Source organism: Platalea leucorodia, assembly GCF_965183815.1.
Source record: "Platalea leucorodia genome assembly, chromosome: 3".
NCBI lineage: Eukaryota > Metazoa > Chordata > Aves > Pelecaniformes > Threskiornithidae > Platalea > Platalea leucorodia.
Genome location: NC_138825.1, coordinates 1922818 through 1942324, shown reverse-complemented (window position 1 = coordinate 1942324; position 19507 = coordinate 1922818). Strand labels below are relative to the sequence as shown.

At 42.9% G+C, this 19507-nt stretch overlaps 1 protein-coding gene across 3 annotated transcripts in view; it reads right to left on the bottom strand.

The window, feature by feature from the left end:
• The window catches only part of EML6 (EMAP like 6), a gene marked incomplete at both ends in the record, with an annotated part of 118890 nt that extends 107669 nt beyond the window's left edge, over nt 1–11221 (bottom strand). For all 3 annotated transcript variants that reach the window (XM_082305416.1, XM_082305415.1, XM_082305417.1), the window contains one exon: nt 11025–11221. In XM_082305416.1, the coding sequence (XP_082161542.1) occupies nt 11025–11221 (197 nt within the window). The remainder of the gene's footprint in view (nt 1–11024) is intronic.
• Nucleotides 11222–19507: the final 8286 nt, after the last annotated feature.

The window sequence follows — 19507 nt, the reverse complement described above, 5'->3', positions numbered from 1 at the left end:
CTGATTTAAACTGATTCTTTGTTAAAATTTTCTGTCACAATATGAAATGCCAAATTTTCATTTGAAATTAATTTGAAATAGTTATTTTCATTTGAGACCTGTGATGTAATTTATATACAGAATTCTATATGCAAGAGTCCCTTATGCAAAAGAAGTCGCATGTCCCCCCAGTTTTGTTTAAATTCTGAATAGCATGACATGTGGTATAGAAAACAATTCATTAAATGAAGAAGCATGGGAAATGTAACAGAGAGAGAAAGTGCCATGCAAAAATGAAAAAAAAAAAAAAAAAAAAAGGCATAGCGACCATTTCTTTAACACCATTATTTAACAACATTAAACACCCAAAAATCTTTTCCAGTCTCAAAGAGCAAGAACTGTCATAACCTGAGCCCATGTCCAATAATCTTAATCTTCTAAAAATCTCCAGGAAGGCTCTGAGCAAGCTTTTGGGTGAGCAACCTTTCCACCACAATAGATGTCATGTCTATGTCAAACTTCAGTGCACAATCCACGTCTCTTTCTTCCAGGCGGCTATATTCAAGCAGGTTCCCTGAAACAGCATTACCTGAACAAGTCCTGGGGAAATGTGTTGTGAAAACACACCACTTAAGGAATACGTGTACCTATTACTAGGTAATAAAGTTCTCTGTTGTGTGGGGTTTTTTTAAATGTTTAATGGACTATTACTAGTTTACCCAATTAATGATACTTACCTGCCAGAGCTATGGTGTTGCATTAAACTAACATGCATCTAAAAGAGCAAGTAACACTCCTGTTTGTGATTTTAGTGGGCTACCTGCTTTAAGTACCATTTGTAAGATGCTCTTTCCTGCAACCCCGTAGCTCAGGTGCAATTCTTTAAAATCTGTTTCCTGGATTAAGACATAAAATAGCCACTACAGGCTGAAACTAGAGTATGCCTTCAAGATTACTCTGATATTAGTAATTCCGGGTTAGATCCTCACCTGTACCACACCATTACGTTCTCATGCCACAGAAAAGGACTACAGCTGCTGGAAGAGAATTTACGTAGCCAGCCTTAACTGCAACCTGTGAAGGTGCCCGGTGCACCGACATGAGGGAAACAGAGCTACATTTGCTGTAAGGCCACCTCCAGATACTTAACCAAACAGCAAAGAGAGCTCTCTGGCAAAAGGCATTTGCATTATTTACCTCTTGGGAAGGAGGGATTGCATTATAAGCAGGCTTATAAGGAATACAGCACAGAACTGCCCATCCCCAAAGCAGCTTGTCAAACTGAGCTGGTGATATCTAATTCCCAGATATACCCGGACAAACTTTTTCAGCCCGACAAGCAAAAGTTTTACAATAGCTCTTTCAACAAAAGACAGCTTTCCCAAAGACTCAATATAATATCCTTTTAGACATTTGTGGCCTCCATCTGTTGCCACATATTTAGGAAGAAATGCAAACCTCTTGAAGTAGTAGAGCCAGCCCATATGCAGTAATCACTGTGTGTGTCTAAGACCTTGGACCGGGAGCATAATTGCACATTACAAACTTGTTTTGCGGCTGCTAATAGAAAGAGGAGTTTCACTGAACAGCATGTCAATGGGTGTTTAAAATAATATATAATCTCTAAACAGATGAGAAAGTAATGTTGGAATCCTAGAGGAGTCGGGAATCTGCTATAGACCTACTGCTAAAATCTTGTTTAAATTCAGCCACACTAGTACACATTCAACAGCAGTGTAAACAGGGCCAAAGAGCTGGTCCTGTTAGTGTGACTTGTCACACATACGTAATCGCCTTTCTCATGTTCTGCCAGACAGAAGGCCAAAGAGAAAGCTCAACTTTTACCTAATCATAGATTCCAGCATTTGGAGAACTAAGCCAAAAGTTCCATTAGGTACCTTATGAATAATGTTCAAAAACTAGAGATATGAAAGAAAAAATTAAGGAAATTTACATTTAACATATGTTTTCTGGTCAGACAGAAGCTGACTGTGACTAACCTTTTGTTAAATATGTCTTAAGATACGTAGAAGAAGGGAAGTATGGTCTGACTAGTCAGGGTGGAAGGAAAAAATGCTCCAACCTTAATTGCAAGTAGAGCTGTAATGGACTGAAGGTATATTTTATTGCTTGTCTTTTTTTACTACAGTTAACTTAATCATTTCTAGAATAAACAACATCTCTCTCTCAAAAAAAGAGAGAAATATTACACTGTATCCTGAATTCTTCAGACGTTCAGCTCATCTTGCCTGAAACTGTTATAAATACCCTTATTTTGCAATTAATATTTGTAAGTAATAAGTTACTACTAAAGACGGTATAAGAGTAAATGACGCTTGCAAATTTTATCTCTGCATATGGAAGACAATTTCTGAGGATAAGGAAGCAGACGTTTTGCATAAATACACGCCCAATTTTGATGTGGATGCATCGATATTAGTATGACTATATATAAACTGTATTACTAGTCAGCAACTTTCACGTAGGATTATCCTTGAACGTTCAGGTCTGCTAAAAATAATGAAAGCATTCAAAATTCCTGATAAAAATTCAGTAAAATCTTTTGTAACAACGAGTGTTAGGCAACCAAAATAAAGGGGTTGCTATATCTCTCTCAGAGTATAGTTTATTTCATATTCTATTTTATTACCATAGTTTCAGTGTACTCCAATCCATCTGTCACAAAAGAAAGACTTCAACGCCAGCAGCAACAGAAATTACATCAATAAGATCCAGTGTACCAAGGCTCATTATACTGGTAGACTGTTTAAAGAAACGTGATGTATTTTGTACGAAAACCACATTAGTACATGCAGAACACCTCAGCAATAATCCTGAAATCTGAATGGGTACAGCAAGACAACACACTTGTCAAAATTTGGAATCAGCAAGTCCACCTCTGTCTGCTGAGTTGATTCACTATGCTGTTAGTCGTGTCTGGCACGTGCAAAAAACCCAAGAGGCTGCAAAAGCAAACATACAACCCGGAACATCACCGCTACGCAAAGGCACACAAATAGCAATGCCCCTGTGTTTCGTTTGAGTAATACATCATTATTAAGCTGTTCTTAACGACTTGCACGATGTTGTTCAGAATGTAAGGTAGAAATGATGTGAAAACTAAACCAGTAACTTTTATTTCCAGTATCTTTGCAGAATGCATACAACCCTTTCCCTGCAATACCAATGACCCCAGACAAAAGCCCTGTGATGTTCTCCCCCGGGTGTGTCCAGCGTCACTGTCCCTGGAGATGCAGCAGGGTTGGAATGATGTTTCCTTTAGAGATCTCTTGGGTTGGTTCATCCTGTCCGTCTTCAAGGCAGACATAAACACATGGTCTACACTTGGCCTGAAGTTCAGGCCTACCTAAAGCTTTGGAGGTCTCATTCCAAGCCTTCTAGAAATACCACCTCTAAAGCAGAATTTAAATTCAACACATCTGGTAGACAGAAACTCCAGATACATTTCTACCCCAAGAACATTTAGTTATCTCATGAAAAACAAGCTGCTATTCCAAAGTAGAGTCTGTAAGTGGAGAAAGAAGTAGGCATTTTTGCTGTTCACCAAGGTTCCTTAAAAAAAACTGAGCAGTAGGCAAGTGAGCAGAATACTCTTTTAAAAAGACCCGAAACTCCTCCTACTTTTGCAGAGAAACTTTCAAACACTTGGAGCTGCAGAAAGTGTATGGGTACTAGGCCTAAGCCTGATACTAAAGTCATTGAGGATACTTCCTAGAAGTATTTATGGTACCTAAAACTGTCCCAGCAGTTTGTCCTTCTACAGAGATATAACAGAAGTATTGCTACAAATATTGCTGCCGGTCCTTCTCGGCCAAGACTTTTTTTTTTTTTTTAAAATAGTAACATCCACCAAACTGAAAACCCTGTTTCTACTCCCAAACAGCCATTATAGCAGAGGAGCTTTGTTCTGCACTGCAGTACAAAACCAAAAAACTCCCTCTTCCATTTCCGCCAAAGGAAGCGCAGCCCTTGTGTCCTTGAGGAAAAGCCCGAAGCGCGGACTACAGCAGCTTACACCTCCTCAGCTGAAAAGCCTCCCTTGCCAGTTGGTGTGGTGAAAACGCTGGAAGGACATTTGCAGCCCCTATCAGACACAATTCTTTCTTGAGATACCTGGTTGTGAACAAGTTAGCATGGGCAAAAGTATGACTTTTTAATACTAATTGCTGAAATACACACTATTATTTCTCCATTAAGTGTTAAAAGAAAGATGTGATTCTTCCTGCAAAAACCTAATCAAGACTTAGAAGAAAGAAAACAAGTATCTGGAAATTGCCTAGATAAATCTATCTGACATCCATTTAGTCAGGCTGATCTCTTCTGTCCTACAAGATGCAGTTTATAAACTTCTGTAAAAATTAGAATTTGTATATTTTTGCAGGAAATTTTATAGTAGAAAATGGTAATACAAAACTGTCTCATAAGTTCCCCCCCATCTTTCTAGCTAAAAAGATAATTTGAAATTAGGGTTACTCATATCAAAGCATTTTCTATGGGTTTTCATCCTGTTAAACAACGATTATGCACCACTACCTGATGATTCCTAGTCATCTTAAATCAAACTGAAATAAAATAAAACAAGAGTTGCAGAGAGTTATTGCAGAGCAAATGTAAAAAAAATATTAAGCTTAGTCTAATTTTTTTAAATTTAAGATGCTGTAAGCAGCGGGGAAAAAAAGGTAAAATAAGGTGACACAGAAATCTCTAACTGCAAAATTCCAATATAAGACTAATGCCTACCAAAACCTTGGTTTTTAATAAGCTGGATACTCAGTTCTGTGTGAGAATGAGTTGCTTCACACAAATCCAATTAAAAAATGTAATATACTAGCTGATACAGACTTAAACACCTGTCTTTTTTTCAGCTGTGAAAAGATGAAAACATAATAAAGATCCAGACATTTTCTCCAGAGGAATACAAGTGCTTCCTAGTTTGTTGGACATGTTTATTTCTTTTCCATTTTGAAAATGAGTTAAATCAATCTGATGATTTAAAGGCTCAAAACTCCACTTGTGATTTTTAATGATAAACGCCTTTTCACTTGTCCAGACAAGCAAGCGAGCTGTGACTGGACAAGCAGTAAATCTTACATATCTGACATATCACTGGGATGTATACAGGCTGCTCTGTTTAAATACCGGGGTTAAATGACAGCCATTCTCATAGACATATTGCTACCAATGCCTACTGAGTCTCCCTAGACTTTTAACTGATCTATGTATTTTTAAAATCCCGTTCAATGAGATGCTATATATATTCCAACATGTCTGATGCATTAATATGGATATTTAAGAAACAAATATTTATAGCAGCTCATGCCCCAGTAAAGACTTAAAATCTAAAAGCAGCACAGCAATCAAGCAGAGCAAAAAGAGTGGCCACCAGAACTTCATGAAATAAATGGCATTTTCCCCTGGTTTTTTGAGATCGAAAGCAAAAGAAGCAATAAGCTGATTAGATGAGTTTTTATGGGGGGATTAATTTCTTTTATATGAAACTCCTTTACCAACCTACTGTCTCAGAACAGTTCCCAAAGCACGTTAGTATACACGGATCTCAGATTCTGCTTCACCCTAACTGTTCCAAAGTCACGTCTTTCAAATTTTAACAGCTTTGCATAGGAACTTGCACAGCACTGGCATAAGAAACAGGTCTGGAATTTCTGTTGTTGAACATCTCGGGTGGCTTCACTAGTACTTTGCTATCTTTTAGGTCACTACCTTTCAGCAGACCTGCAGGCGCACCTTCTGTGACTGAAGCCAGGGTTTAGCACAAGCTCCAGACTGTGCAGTCTTCCGTGCACTCGTGTAAGAAACAACCACAGTAACTTGAACATCATTCTACAGCAAACAAGTGCTGTCACTTACCATCCAAATGGTGGCACCTAAACATGCATTTAAAGTATTTTAGATCCCTTCAAATAAGCACCACCCTATAAACAGAAATATTATTCTAATACATATTTTTAAATAAAAATATTAAAGTACAATTTAGGTATTTTAACTCTGAGGTTTTGATTTGCCTACCTCTGCCATCAATTTACTTATTCCAATAACATTTACTACAGTCAACAACATAGGACATTGCTTCAAGCATCATATTTCTTTTTTCCCAACTGCAGAAAGACAAGAAAGCACGCAGTCACGTTCCAATATGCATCCTGGCTCCTGAAACGATCACTCTAAAGAACAAACCAGGCCTCCAGTCACTCTCGCAGCCCAGTAAATCCCATCACCACTGGCACATCCGCGTTTTTAATCTCAATCTGTCAGCACAGTGGAACACACACCCCTGCATACTTACAGCAACATTCTGATAAATCCGACATTACTATTGCGTTGTAAGCAGCCTTACATAAACAACATGCTTTGGCATCCATAGATAACAGGCTGGCTTTCCGGGTACCATGCCCGGGCAGCAAACACTGCAGAGAGACCTCCGGAAGGGAGCAGTCTCTTGTGGCACTCTGCCTCACAAATGACTGGCTTGAAGGCAAATGGAATGGAAAATGTGTTTTTGTAAATGCATAATACTACAAAATATCCAGTAACACAGGGAACTGGGGTACATAAAAAGTGCAGGCGAAGTCTTTGATATGCTGTCAAAGGCGTTCTCTCAGTTAGTGTTGACATATCCAGGAAGACTCTTCAATTCTGTAGAAATTCTTGGAAATACAAGAACGGGGAGACATAACAACTTTATTACTACACCATTGGAAAGATTTCTCAAGGTTAGGAACCTCTGTTTACAAAGGAATTCTGTAAAAATAAATAAAATCAATTATATTTTCAATTATAATAAGAGGTATCTCTACTGTTTGTTTTTGTTTTTGTTTTTGTTTTCCTGTTTTCTATGTCAAGCTTTTTTGGCTTTCACGTGCATAAAGCGCAGATTTCACATGCATAAACTGCAGAAAAATTATAGGACAGGACTGCCTCTATTCAACATTTCATCAAGAGAAAAAAGAGGAGTGATCTAATTGCTTGCTGTTATACAAGTAATGCTCAATATAAAAGTAAGGAAACCTTCTGTTCTTTTGAAAGTGTTCAATTACTGTCAAAACTAATGATCCAGTCTTGCACGTGGTTATACTAAACATAAATCCTACACTTGCACGAATTTTGTTGAAGGCAGTGACGCTGCATGAATTGCAAGAGTCTCATTAATACATTGACTTACAGCCATTACAAGGAGCTGCTGCAAAACCCCACTTTTAAATTCCTGAAGAAGGAAAACAATCCCCATATGTTAATATTATAGCTTCTGAAACCTAACCCTGCAAAGCACAAATGACTGAATTCAATGAAAACAAGTTACGTGTGCAACACGTCTACACGACACTTTCTACATTAAAATGTTGCAATAGCTGTGCTTTCACATAGCTATTACACATTAGCTATGATGCTTCAGCTAGCTCACATTTTAAGAACAATCAAACGTAGAGCTACCGTGCAAGGTGCTTCAGGATTGCTTTATGGTCTGTAAGACAGACCTTAGGGCAAACGGTAGGGCTGGCAGCTCAGAGAAAGGAGGAGTATTCTGACTTTCGCCACCCCGAGCTGCTAGGCTGTACTCAACAATCAAAGCTTGCTTTTTTTTTTTTCCTTTCCCCCCCAAAAAAGAGGGAAGGAGAAGAATAGGGTGTATCTGATGCTCTTTGATTGTAAAGTAAACTTCATAAATGGCATGTCTTTTTAGTCTCCAGACAAAATGCATCAGTGGTCTTCAGAGACCAGAACCGATGCTATTCATTTCAACCACGTGTTGATCCTCTTTTATAACAACAGTACGTGTTAATCAATAGCATTAACTATTCCACAACTAAATAACATGCAAGAAGAACCGCGTTATACGACTGGAAGTAACAAAAGAATCACAGAATGCTTTAGGTAAGAAGGAGAGCTCTGGAGGTTACCCAGTCCAACCCCTCCACAAAGCAGGGCTCACTTCCAAGTTAAATCAGGAGCTCAGGACCTCATCTCATCATGAATTTACAAGTAGGAAGAGCTTGGAAGCACAGCACCTTGTAGTGGCTGTGCACAGAAAACAAAACACTTCAGAGCTCACTTGTTCATACTGTGAACATCTACCGTATTAGCTGAGTGCAGTATATTAAGTTCTTTATACAAACAGAACTTATTTTTCAAATATGAATCTGAAAAAAAAGAAGTTGTTTCTCCATTAATCCAATACAGTCTGGTTTACTTCTGCCCAAACTGAATTACGTCCGACTGCATTATCTTGATACAAAGCAAGAGGCAGGACTATTAAACTTGTGAAAACCCATTAAACGTACACTTTTAAACATGTGACCTTTTCACCAAGGACAAATATGCACTTTCATGATTTTAATAAACGCTTCAAGGTAACGCACAGGTTCTCAACCTTCTGATTCAAGGGTTCATCAATTTTTTTTCCACAAAATAATATTCACTGAAACCTTTCAACACAGAAGGAGCTAACGGCAATCCTCGGAAGCAGAAGATCTTCCCACTTCAAGGTCTTCCAGTCTTAATGATTTTGCAGAATTTTCCAAAATCTGCAAGTTTTATTTTTTTAAATCACGTTTCAAATCTCTTTAGAAATTACAACCTGTTGGACTGCAAATGTACGCACTGCTGTTTAGAAGCTGGTCTCAAGCAAGTAAATACCAACAAAACCAGGAAAAATTGGGTAAGTACATTCATCCCGTTCATCTTAATCGGATGACAGCTGCGAAGCCTAAAATGTGAGAGTTTAAATGCCTGCATTTATTAGCCATATCAGCGATAACCACACAAGGAACCATCTACTTCAAAGTCCTTACAGTGAGGGGATATTACTTCAATAAGGACCGCAGGGTGCATCAAAAGCAAAGGAGGCAACCGTTACCAGGTGCAAACAATGGACTGTTCTAGCAGCATTTTGGAGATTCTCTGCTTCCTTAAACCCCACGTGGCAGCCACTTTTCTTGGCCACGAAAAGCTGAACTTAACTGTTGTTTGGGTCCTGCTCGTGCTTTCTGGACCCCAATGTTTCATCCTTCGTTGAAACTATAGTCGCCCTACAGGATTCTGATCTTGGTGCAGATCAGAAACAAAAGTCACCTTTCCAAAGCATGAGCGGGACATGCAGCGAGTCCCTCAAAACACCTGCTAATTTGAAGAGGTGGTTGCAAGTTTTCTTTCAGGAGCAGAACGGGCACAGGCAGCGTTGAAGTACAAATACCAGACACTCGTATTCTTTCTGTTCCCGTTGTACATCCTAAACATGACGCTGCCAAAAGCCGTCTCCTAATATGAGATGGCTTAAAATAAAGGGCACAGAAGCTGTACGACACAATTGGTTTTGGGAGGGAGGTTTTGTCAAGTACAATAACCAGGACATTTTTTCCTCAGCTGATGGAATATTAAAAAAAAAAAAAAAAAAAAAAAAAAGAAGAAAAAAGGAGAGAGAACCAAAGCATCACTGCCCAACCAAAAACCAGTGGATATATATGACCAAAAACCAGTGGATACATGTAGATATGTAGGTGTGTCTTGACAAATTGTATTTCTAGTATTTAATGAGAATTCAAACACAAGCTCAGAAATATACAACTCTCTACATGGATTACACTTCATATACCATAGAGGATCAAAATTTATGTCCATACAACAAGGAAAACTTTAATTTCATGATAGTGCAGATGCATCTAAAATACTCATTCTTCTCTGAAGGACCTGAGCAGCCAAGTATCTATTTAAACAGCCTTTTGGAACGGATAATACCTTTGAAACTAGAATCAACTTTTATGCACAACCACCATATTTCATGAAATGCTACTGCTTTAACGCATTATAAAGGGGAGGAGAAGAATGCTACTAGGATACACAGCAGCCAAGAGCTCTGACTGGGAAAAGCCGATGGTTTTCCGTAAACAAGGCTCCAGAATGATTATATGACAATTATGTGACTTTGCTACCGAGCGTCAAAACTCTGACTCCAGCAAATGCTTCCACAGTACTACTGCACCATGAGTCACCTGGGACTATTCTGGTTTCACATCGTCAAGAAAACGCTTCATTCATGCTGAATTAGGTGGGAAGGGAAGGCAGCAGTTAGCTGTGCCCAGAGGAGTGGCATTACCATGCAACATCCTTTATAAGGATATTCTAGGTTCAGAGTTCTGTCGTAAAGTAGCAGAGACAACATTAATTTTCTATTTCACTGATGTAAATTTCTGTATTTTTCACAGATTTTTTTAAAAGGCTACCTTGAACTCTGTAACCACATGTGTTATCTTGTGAGGTGCAGTAAAATTAGTATTTCTGTAAGAGAACAGCATCAATGAAACCCCCTTCTCAGACAACATTTGAAAGAAAAAGACAAAAAATTTGATCAGACCAGGAGCAAGACCTGTGCTTCTGTAGCCATCTTGCACCAGCATGCTTGGGATTTTTTGGCTGGAGTACAAACAGCTAAACTTGATTTTGAGTGAAATTTTCCAGATTTTTTATATATATAAAATAAATAAATAAATAAATAAATAAAATTTATACATATAAAAATATATATATATATATATATAAATAGTTTGACCTATGTGCCAGATTTATGGCACTCTTGTGCTGGGATTTGCTGAGTGTAAGGAGAGCTACACCTGCCTTCTGTAAGACATCAGAATCGGTGAGCTAGGGTCCCAGCACTGGCAAGATTAAGGTGCTGGATCCACGATTTTGCAGCACGGCTGCACTGAGCTCTTCCCGGTGCATTTCCGTACTGAAGCAAAGTGCTTTGCTTTTGGTGCAGTGCAATATAAAAACTTACCTTCTCTCTTATTATAGCAACATTTTGCAGCTTAGCTACAAAAAAATAATAATAAAGAGTATCTAGAAACCCAGCTTTCCCCTAGACTGCTGGTAGCAAATCCGAGCTGCTTTAAAACGACAGGTACAGGCTGAGCCGTAAGACGCAAGGAGGGGGTTTTCTGCCAGCCCTACATTCTCCTCCCTTCCCTTTAAACCCCACCCCACCCCACCACCAGAACAGTCAGCCCCCTTACCTGATAATATCGTCGTTGTGCCCGAGGAAGAATTTCTGGCTGTGCTCTCTGGTGTTATAAACCACGCCGACTCCGGCCACGAAGTAAACCACCTCTTTGCCCGCCGTGTAGTACAGGTTGTTGCGGCACTGGTGACCCCTGTACCCGTAAACCCACTCCAGACGGAGCTGGCATCTAGGAGCTGTCCGATCCGCCATGATAACCAATCCCCTCTCCCCACAAGCACACACAAAACCTGGCGCTGCCCCTCCTTCCCTTAACTCCTTCCCCCTTCAGGGTTTTCCCCTGGAAAACGTTAGCGGTCCCTGCCCAGCTGCCGAAGCTTCAGGTGGCCCTTTCCAGCGACGATCTCAAATGGAAAACACATTCGCGGATCAGGGCTGCTGCCGCCGCTCTTACCGCTGCGCTGCCACCATAATCTGCTACTGCTGCCGCTGCCCAGGACGAGCAGCTGCCGCTTCCCCGCCGCTGCGCGACCCAGGCAACTTCTTGGGGGAGAAGGGAGAGCACAAAAACACACCTACATAAGCAGCAGACAGGGCTTTTTCTTTCCGAAGGCAAAGTAACTTCTGTGCGTCACCACCACCGCCACCTGCTAAAGGCTCCCTGCTGCATCTCCCGTATTGCACCTTCTCGGCTGCCTGCAAAAAGCTTCCCGGGTGCTCCTCGAGATAGCTATCTTTGGGTCAAAACTGAAAGAGAGAAAAAACAAAAGCCGTGGTTTTGAATTGCGGAATGCACGTGTATTTAAAATGCAAAGGGACTACTGTGATGGGGGGGGGGGGGGCATTGTTTGGATCCGTGCTCGGGCAGTTCTGAGCGGTCTAGGGTCTTCTGCGCCTTTTCAGGAGGATCCAGTGCTCTGAGCCTTCATATGAGATACTATTCAAAGAGGGCTCCCATACAACATCCAGCATAAATTAGGTAACATCACCCCGCTTTTCCTCATCCCCCAGCAACCCCAAACTTCCTCCTTTTGAAGTCTGCAGCAACTATGTAATTAAAACAATTTTTTACGTTCTCATTTTTCAGTCACAAACCACTCCAATTTGCCATCAAGTGGGGGGGGGGGGCTTGTGTTTTTATTTACTCTCATCCTTTGGAACGATATTCCCAAGGAACACATTTCCTCGCTTGTCTTCTGCTTTTTCTAAGGCAAGATTTGTATTGTCATTATCCCTCTGGCGTGGTTGCTGCATGTTGTTTGTGATAAGACATCCACCACTTTATAGTGTCACTCCACAAGAGACCAAACCCAACCCTCCAGAAACTCAGCCACAACCGCAGGGGAGAGAATGCTGAAATCAGAGGAGCAAAACCCAAGACTCATTGCTAGGGCACGGTGCCAGAGGGAAGGGAAGGATAAACTGCCCACGGCGAGGCTCACCGCCTTCCCTTTCCCCACACAACACGCCTCACATTCATTACCTGCCCAAACTGGAGGGCAGCGTGTTGATACCGGCTGACAGGAACGCTTACAGCGCCGGCGATACTCCCCGGGACACGGGCAGTATAACCCGCAAGCGATGCAGCCCGCCCGCAGTGAATTACGCTCCAGGCTTGAGGCAAACCTTAGAGTAAAACCTGGCATCACACCCAGAGCAAGTCTCCAGAGGAGCATCACCCCCCCACGGCCCCCGGTCCCTATCGCGGGCAGCCCGGCGCTGCCCCGCCGCCGGAGCAACGTCCCCGCCGGGGCGGGCGAGCGGGCGGGCGGCCCCCGCGGAGGGCGGCCCCGGCCCCGCCGCCTCAGGGCCGGGCGCTGCCCTCTCCCCCCGCACGGCGCCGGCGGGGGGGCGGCAGCCCCGGCGGGGGCGAGGGGCGGAGGCGCGTCCCCCCCTCAGCGCGGTGGGGTCGGGGGACGAGGCGGGGGGGGGGGGGGGGCAGCGGAGGCTCGGCCGGAGCAGCGGCTCCCCCGCCACCCGACAACGGCCGCCCCTTCCCCGTGCGCACCGGAGGCGGAGGCAGGCGGCGGTGCGAAGGGACGGCGCTCCCTCGGGGCGTGGGCGAGCGCCGAGCGGCCCCACCGCCTGTGGGGAGCGGCTTGGGTTGGCAGCCGCGGCGGGGGCGGGCGGGCCGAGCGCCGCGGCGCCTCACGGGGATGCGAGTTCCGGCGGCCGCCGCGCCGCAGGCAGCGGGCGGGGGCGGAGACTACGACTCCCAGGCTGCCCCGCGGCCAGGCGGCGGGCGGTTGCCGTGGTGACGGCTCTGCGGCGGTGCAACGGCCGCGGCGCGAGCTGGGCTGGCGCGCGCCCCCCCCCCCCCCCCCGCCCCGCTAACGGCCGCCCGCGGCTCTTCCCGCCCTTTCGAGGGCGCTCGCGGCGCACCCTGAGGGGAGCTACCCCCGCCGCGCGCGCGGCGCCCCGTCCGCCGCCCGACCCGGGGCGTCAAACGTTGGGCGCAAGTGCGGCGCCGTCCTTCCCTCAGCCGGCCCGGGCTGCCGCGCCGCTCCTCTAGAAATCTACGCCATAACAACCACCCTGCCGCTTTCCCCCTTCATGACTGCATCCAAGAGCCCCACAGGAATTATAGAAAAAGCACACACAACGAAATTCGCCGGTCCTTTCTTCGCGGTCAGCTTTTTACGGCATTCGGTTGCTTTCCCAGCAGTTAACCCGGCAAATGTTGGCCGTCACGCGCCAGAACGCACACCTTGCTTTGCCCAAACGTATGCAGCCATGAAAATGATCGGTCGCTGCTGCCAAGCACGCAACCCGTTACTACCAAAGCCCTTTTCAAAAGGAATGAGAACTGAACGTAGCAGAACAGCAAATACGTTTACATCTGCGTGCGGATCTCTGCGGTTTAAAATCGGTCGGGACGCGTCCTTTGTCTTGAATTAATCTCCCTGGGGTGATACCCCAGGACAGGCCGCGCCGTACACCTGTATAAAAACACCGTCTCTTCCAGCCGTCCTTGAGGAATGCGGTTGCAAAGGCTTTTAACGCTCTTATTTACTCATGCCAAAATCAGTTCTGCACATAAATTGAATTCTTTTAAAAGCTATTATTTAAAACATTTCAAATTCACATAGGCTGTAGCATTTTCATGAGTGCCTTTGTGACTATCTCCCACTCGTTTAGATAAATAAACTTAGGGACTTTGAAAATTTCAGTAATATGCAATTGCTACATCAACCCTCTCTCCCGCCTCCTTTTAGGTAACTGTTTAGAAAATGTGTTTAAAATAATGAAAACGTATTTAAATTTTACCATAAAGAAACTCTTAAGGGTTTAAGATACTTCATTTTCATGCTGGTTGTTACAAAATTTATTCTTGGAAGAACCTTGTGACGCCCCTGAATAAACAAGTTAATGTTTCTTGTCTTAAGAGCAAATAATTTAATATTGAGCACGAGTTTCTGTCCAATAAAGCTTGTCCTGGAAGATTTCTAGGATCAACAGCATTAATAATGATTAATAATATTATATCTGAATGTCAAACTGCTAAGCTACACCGTAATTAGGAAATAATATTTGCACTTTAGGCATTAATTCAAGCTAACGGAGTCTTGACATAAATGTACTATTTTGTCACCCATGGCATTGCCCATTAGGTATGCTACGGTAGCGTTTGAGTTACCCAGCATGTGGGCAATTATTTACACTATTCTCTTAGTGTCGTTTTCCTTCTATCACTAAAAAACCGCTGGTAAAATACGGCTAGCGTTTTGTTGACTTTTAACCTGCTCACCTCTCTCCGGCGGGTCACCTAACGGACTTGGGTGGTCCCACTGATGCTGCTGCCACAGTGATCTACACGTGGGTCAGAGCCTTTTTCTCCTAGAAGAGAAACTTGATATAGCCTCTCACATCCTCGTATCTTCACACTCTTTACGTAGCCTCAAAAGGGCAGGAGCAGGAACAGCTTTGAAGCAGCTGTGCGTTGCATTACCCACAGGCACGCAAATCCACTCGTGCTGGAAACCTGGGTGAAGTATCTTCATGTAGCTGTGGAACGATTTCAATCTCATTATTTTATTTTTGTCTGCTCCGAAACATCAGAATGTGGGAAATTGATTGTCAAGCAGTGGCTGTGGGTACCTGATAAGACTTCCAATGAATTGCGAATTCTTCGTCCTTTCTCATCTCAGTGTTACTCAATAGAATTATTTCCAATAATTATTTCCAAATTATTTCTATTATTATTATTATAGATCTCAGCTTTCTTTTTATGATTTTTTGTTACATTATATAATTCTCATTAAAAAAATAATACATATGACAAATAGGCTCTTCATCTACTTAACAAGGACAAAGGAAAAACTCGTTTCAAGTCTCTGCTTGTATGGCTGTCGCCTTTCTGCGAGCAACAGTGGTCAAGTTGAACTTTGTATTTCACCCTTCAGTAAAACCTTGGCACTTTCTTTTTTTATTTGTCATATTTGGTATGCTCAAGATGTGGAGGCATTAACCAATAGCTATTGTTTCACTAAAACTATATCCTCAGTTTTAGAAAAAAAGATTTGTTATAAATCATTATCATTATTGTAGCAATGAAGGACGCCAGTCATGAACCAACAGCCCCCAAAACCTTAAAGAAAAACCTTAAAGCTAAACACGTGGAACTACAAGTTCAGTTTTGCTTATTTTCCTATAATCTGTACTCTCAAGGATTTTGTGACCTTTTTTTTTTTTGGTGACTGAATTACCTTTCATGCTGAATGCTTTGTATATTTTTTTCCAATTAAAAGAAAAAAAAAAAAAGAAGCATTATTGCTTTCCGACGAGGAGCTGTCATGTTGCCAAAAATGTTCCTCAATACTGCAACCTACCGTTCATCGTCAGTACAACATAAATATCACTGACGCTTTCAGGTTTCCTTTCCAGTGTTAATACCGGCTATAAATCTAACTGAATGTAATTCTTGAGATAGAGGCCTAATAACATAAGTTTTATTTTAGACCGGCATTCCAGAATGGAATTCTGGAGTCCTCAGTATCACAAATATGAGGAAGGCTGGGAGGGAGCAATACAAACCAAGACAGAGCGTGAAGCTCGCTAAAAAAGGGCATTTATGTTCAAAAAAGAATAGTCTAAATGTATTTCCAATTTAACATAACTCTTGCAAAGATCAACATTTTAAAATATATGTAAGAATATAATTAAAAGATACAAAAAAATTGGCAATAGCACCACCATTTTTCCTGCTCCTTGTGGCAAGGAGCCCGTTAGCCTAGCCTAGAGCATATCTCCCACGACGTTTACTACTTCTTACATTTTAAACGTAAAAACAAGCTAACTTAGCATCTTGTACGAGTAGCACCTGAATGACAGTCACCACACTCACTCGCCGCCAAAGGGACCATTCGCTGCTGCTGGGGTTTTAGAGGGGTTTGGTGTTTTTTGTTGGTTTTTTTTTCCCTTGATTTAAAGCATACCTTGTGTAGATGATGTCAAAAAGCACCGCATCTCGAATTAACTCCAATCCTCCATGATATATCCTGCCCACTCTATACATCTCTAAGAGCCGTGATTAACAACGAACAACGACATTTTCCCTCCCAGAAACATCTATGTTGTCCTAGATCTTTGCTCCACAAAATGCCATTTATAACTCACGTTTTTATGGGTGAAGGTACAGCAGGTGCCCAGAGATGGCACATTAGTTGGTATTTCAAAATCGGCACCTCATTTGAGCTATAAATGTTTTTTAAAATCATATAAAATCTCTAGGAAGTTGGGGGGAGGGATTGAAGCAGGAACTGTGATCTGCTTGTGTGTGTTTGCTGCCCGGCATTACATTAATCCAATCCTGAGCGATGCCTCTCAGCGATTTTGCAATTTCACTACAAAATAATAACAGGAGAATTGGCTCTAAGCGCTTATTCCTTGTGGGTGGAAATGCTGATTTGCTTTGATGAGATGCTAGGATCTGGCCAGAAATAGCTGAGGGGAAGAAAAGAACAGAAAAAAATCAAGTCTTTTCCATCCTCAAATGCAAAGCAAGCCTATTTCTGAGCGATCAGACATACGTTACTCTCTCAAATCCTAGCCTGGAGAGAAAGTCCTTCTGACCAGCCAGAATCCATTTGTTTTGCTGCGCGTCTAAGTGCAGTCCAGCGCTGCCGCGTACAGCCGGTCGACACAACCCATCCGTCTTAGTCTGCCGTGCTCATCCCCGCCCGGGGCCCAGCGGCAGAGAGGGAACAGCGTGGCCCGCAGCGACCCAGCCGGCCTCGGAAGCAGCCTGGCCGAGCCCGTCCTGCCCCGCCACCCGCTGCCGTACCCCCCGCCCGGAGGGTCCCCAGACCTCGCCCCTAAGGGCTCGCTGCCCGCCTTCATCCAGGCACCCATCTGGAGCCGTCTTTCCCTGGTCTTTGCACGGAATCTCAGTGAGCAATTTCAAACTGTTATCACCATTGCAGAGCTCTCGATCTCCCCACAGGAGCTTCCCTCCTGTTTTCCATCGCGGCAAGGATGGTGGCGTTCCTCGCCTTTCAGCATCCTGGCTGCCATCCTTGACTCAGCTTCCTTCCTACGATGATTCATCTCAGAGACGCCTAAATCTTGCCCCAGCTTTACATAACTGCTTTAAAATCTGACTTTACCAAGGTAAGAGAACTTCATCCAAGCTCTCAACTCTCTGCACAACTACTACTCGATCGGAGGTGGCGGTGGGTCTGTCGCAGCTCAGCATCCCTCTGGATAGAGTGACCTCTCATGGATAATGCCGGTACTCTGCGAACCAGGGAAAGGTTTTCTCAGCTAGGTGTGGGAGCAAAAGAACAGCAGTATTAATAACAAACTAGTAACAAAATCCACGTTAGGCCCAGGTAATTTCTACTGCTATAACATAATGAACCACCACAGCACCTCACGTAACAGTTCAAGATTATTATGTGAAATTCATTCATATAAAAAGGAAATGATACTTCAAACATAGAACATGTGTAATTAAACTGCATTGTAGATTTGACGTTCACAATCACCAGGCTACTCAGGGTGCTGAGCTTAAGCAGCGAAGCAGGAGTCATTATGAAACACACCCTTACGTGCAAAATCCTTATGTCGTACTTTACGGAATAAATTAGTATTTTCTTGCAAAGCAGACCGCTTTAGGTCTCCCGGTTCTCTGCTTCGGGCCTCTCCTGCAGGTGTGAGGACGGGGCAGCGCAGGCTCTCCCCCGCGGCCGCTCCCCGCTGCGGCGCGCGCTGCGTGTGCTGCATTATGACACGCTGCAGACGCGACCACGTGGGCTCGCCGAAGCGACTCCGCTGACTCAGACGTCAGGCGACGGCACACGCAACTCCTCTAGGTTTGCTTCGACGGCATTAGCACGTGTTGTAAGGCATCCCAGCCCCGCTACGCTGCTGCTACAACGCAGAGGAGCAAAGGGTATGAGCTGAATTAGAAGGAAAACCTCTAACGCTTACGCTTTTTGCATTTAATGGCTATACACTGTAATATAGTTCTCTTTAATCTTGCTATTCACCCTGTGTACTGCAGCATTTACAGGACTGCATTGTGGGTTTGTTTTAGTCCTTACCTTATTCAGACTTTAATCTTGTTTAAAACAAAACCAATAATCCACCAGAACCAGCACAGTCATTGAATTGCTGCCGCAAGGCTAGAGAAGACTGCCTGACAACAGGGGATAAATTACATTCGGCAGCAAGGAAGGAAATCAATTGGAGTCTCAGGCGCTGAATACTGACTAGTATTGATAGTATTTGATAATTACATATAATTATGTACAATATTATCAATATAATATATTGATAATACTGACTAATACTAACTAGGCCCTACATGCCCGTAGCCACGGGGAGAAGTCAAATCCCGAAGCTGGTCCCTGCTGCAATTCCTAACATTAAGTCACTCTTTTAGCACAGCCTGATTTTCTGAGTTTGTTTTTTTGGGTTTTTGTTTGTTTGTTTGGGGTTTTTGTTTGTTTTTTTTTTTTTTAATGCAAAGGACTAACGTTTGTTCCAACTCATTGTGATTTAAATTTCTATATTTATTCAGCCACCTGTGATTAGCCAAGGTAGAAAAACCCCAAAATATCCACAAAAAAGCAAAACTCTATCTCATGACAAGAAAAAGCAAAACTCTATTGTACCTGCAAATTATTATTACAAAAGTATATTCTTATATACTTATATCTTACAAAAGTATATTCTTATATTCAAAAGTATATTACAAAAGTATATTCTTAAAGACCCTCCACATTTAAAGTCCGCTCTCTGTGAACTCAATCATACAAAAAAGAACATGGTGAAGTGAAAAACGGTCTAAACCAGTTATTTCACAGGAACGGATTAATCATCCATTTCTTCCACTTCACCATTCATCCTCCCGATGCAAGTACAACCCTACAATAGAACATACTCTCCATGCACAACAGATGGATTAACAGATTATTTGCACCAATCTAAAAGAAAACCCTCCCACCCACCACATGCTTAATTCCTACGGCTAATGAGTTGGGGTTTTTTTCCCCTCGTCGTACTCAATTTGCCAGGACGTGGGGAGGACCCTTC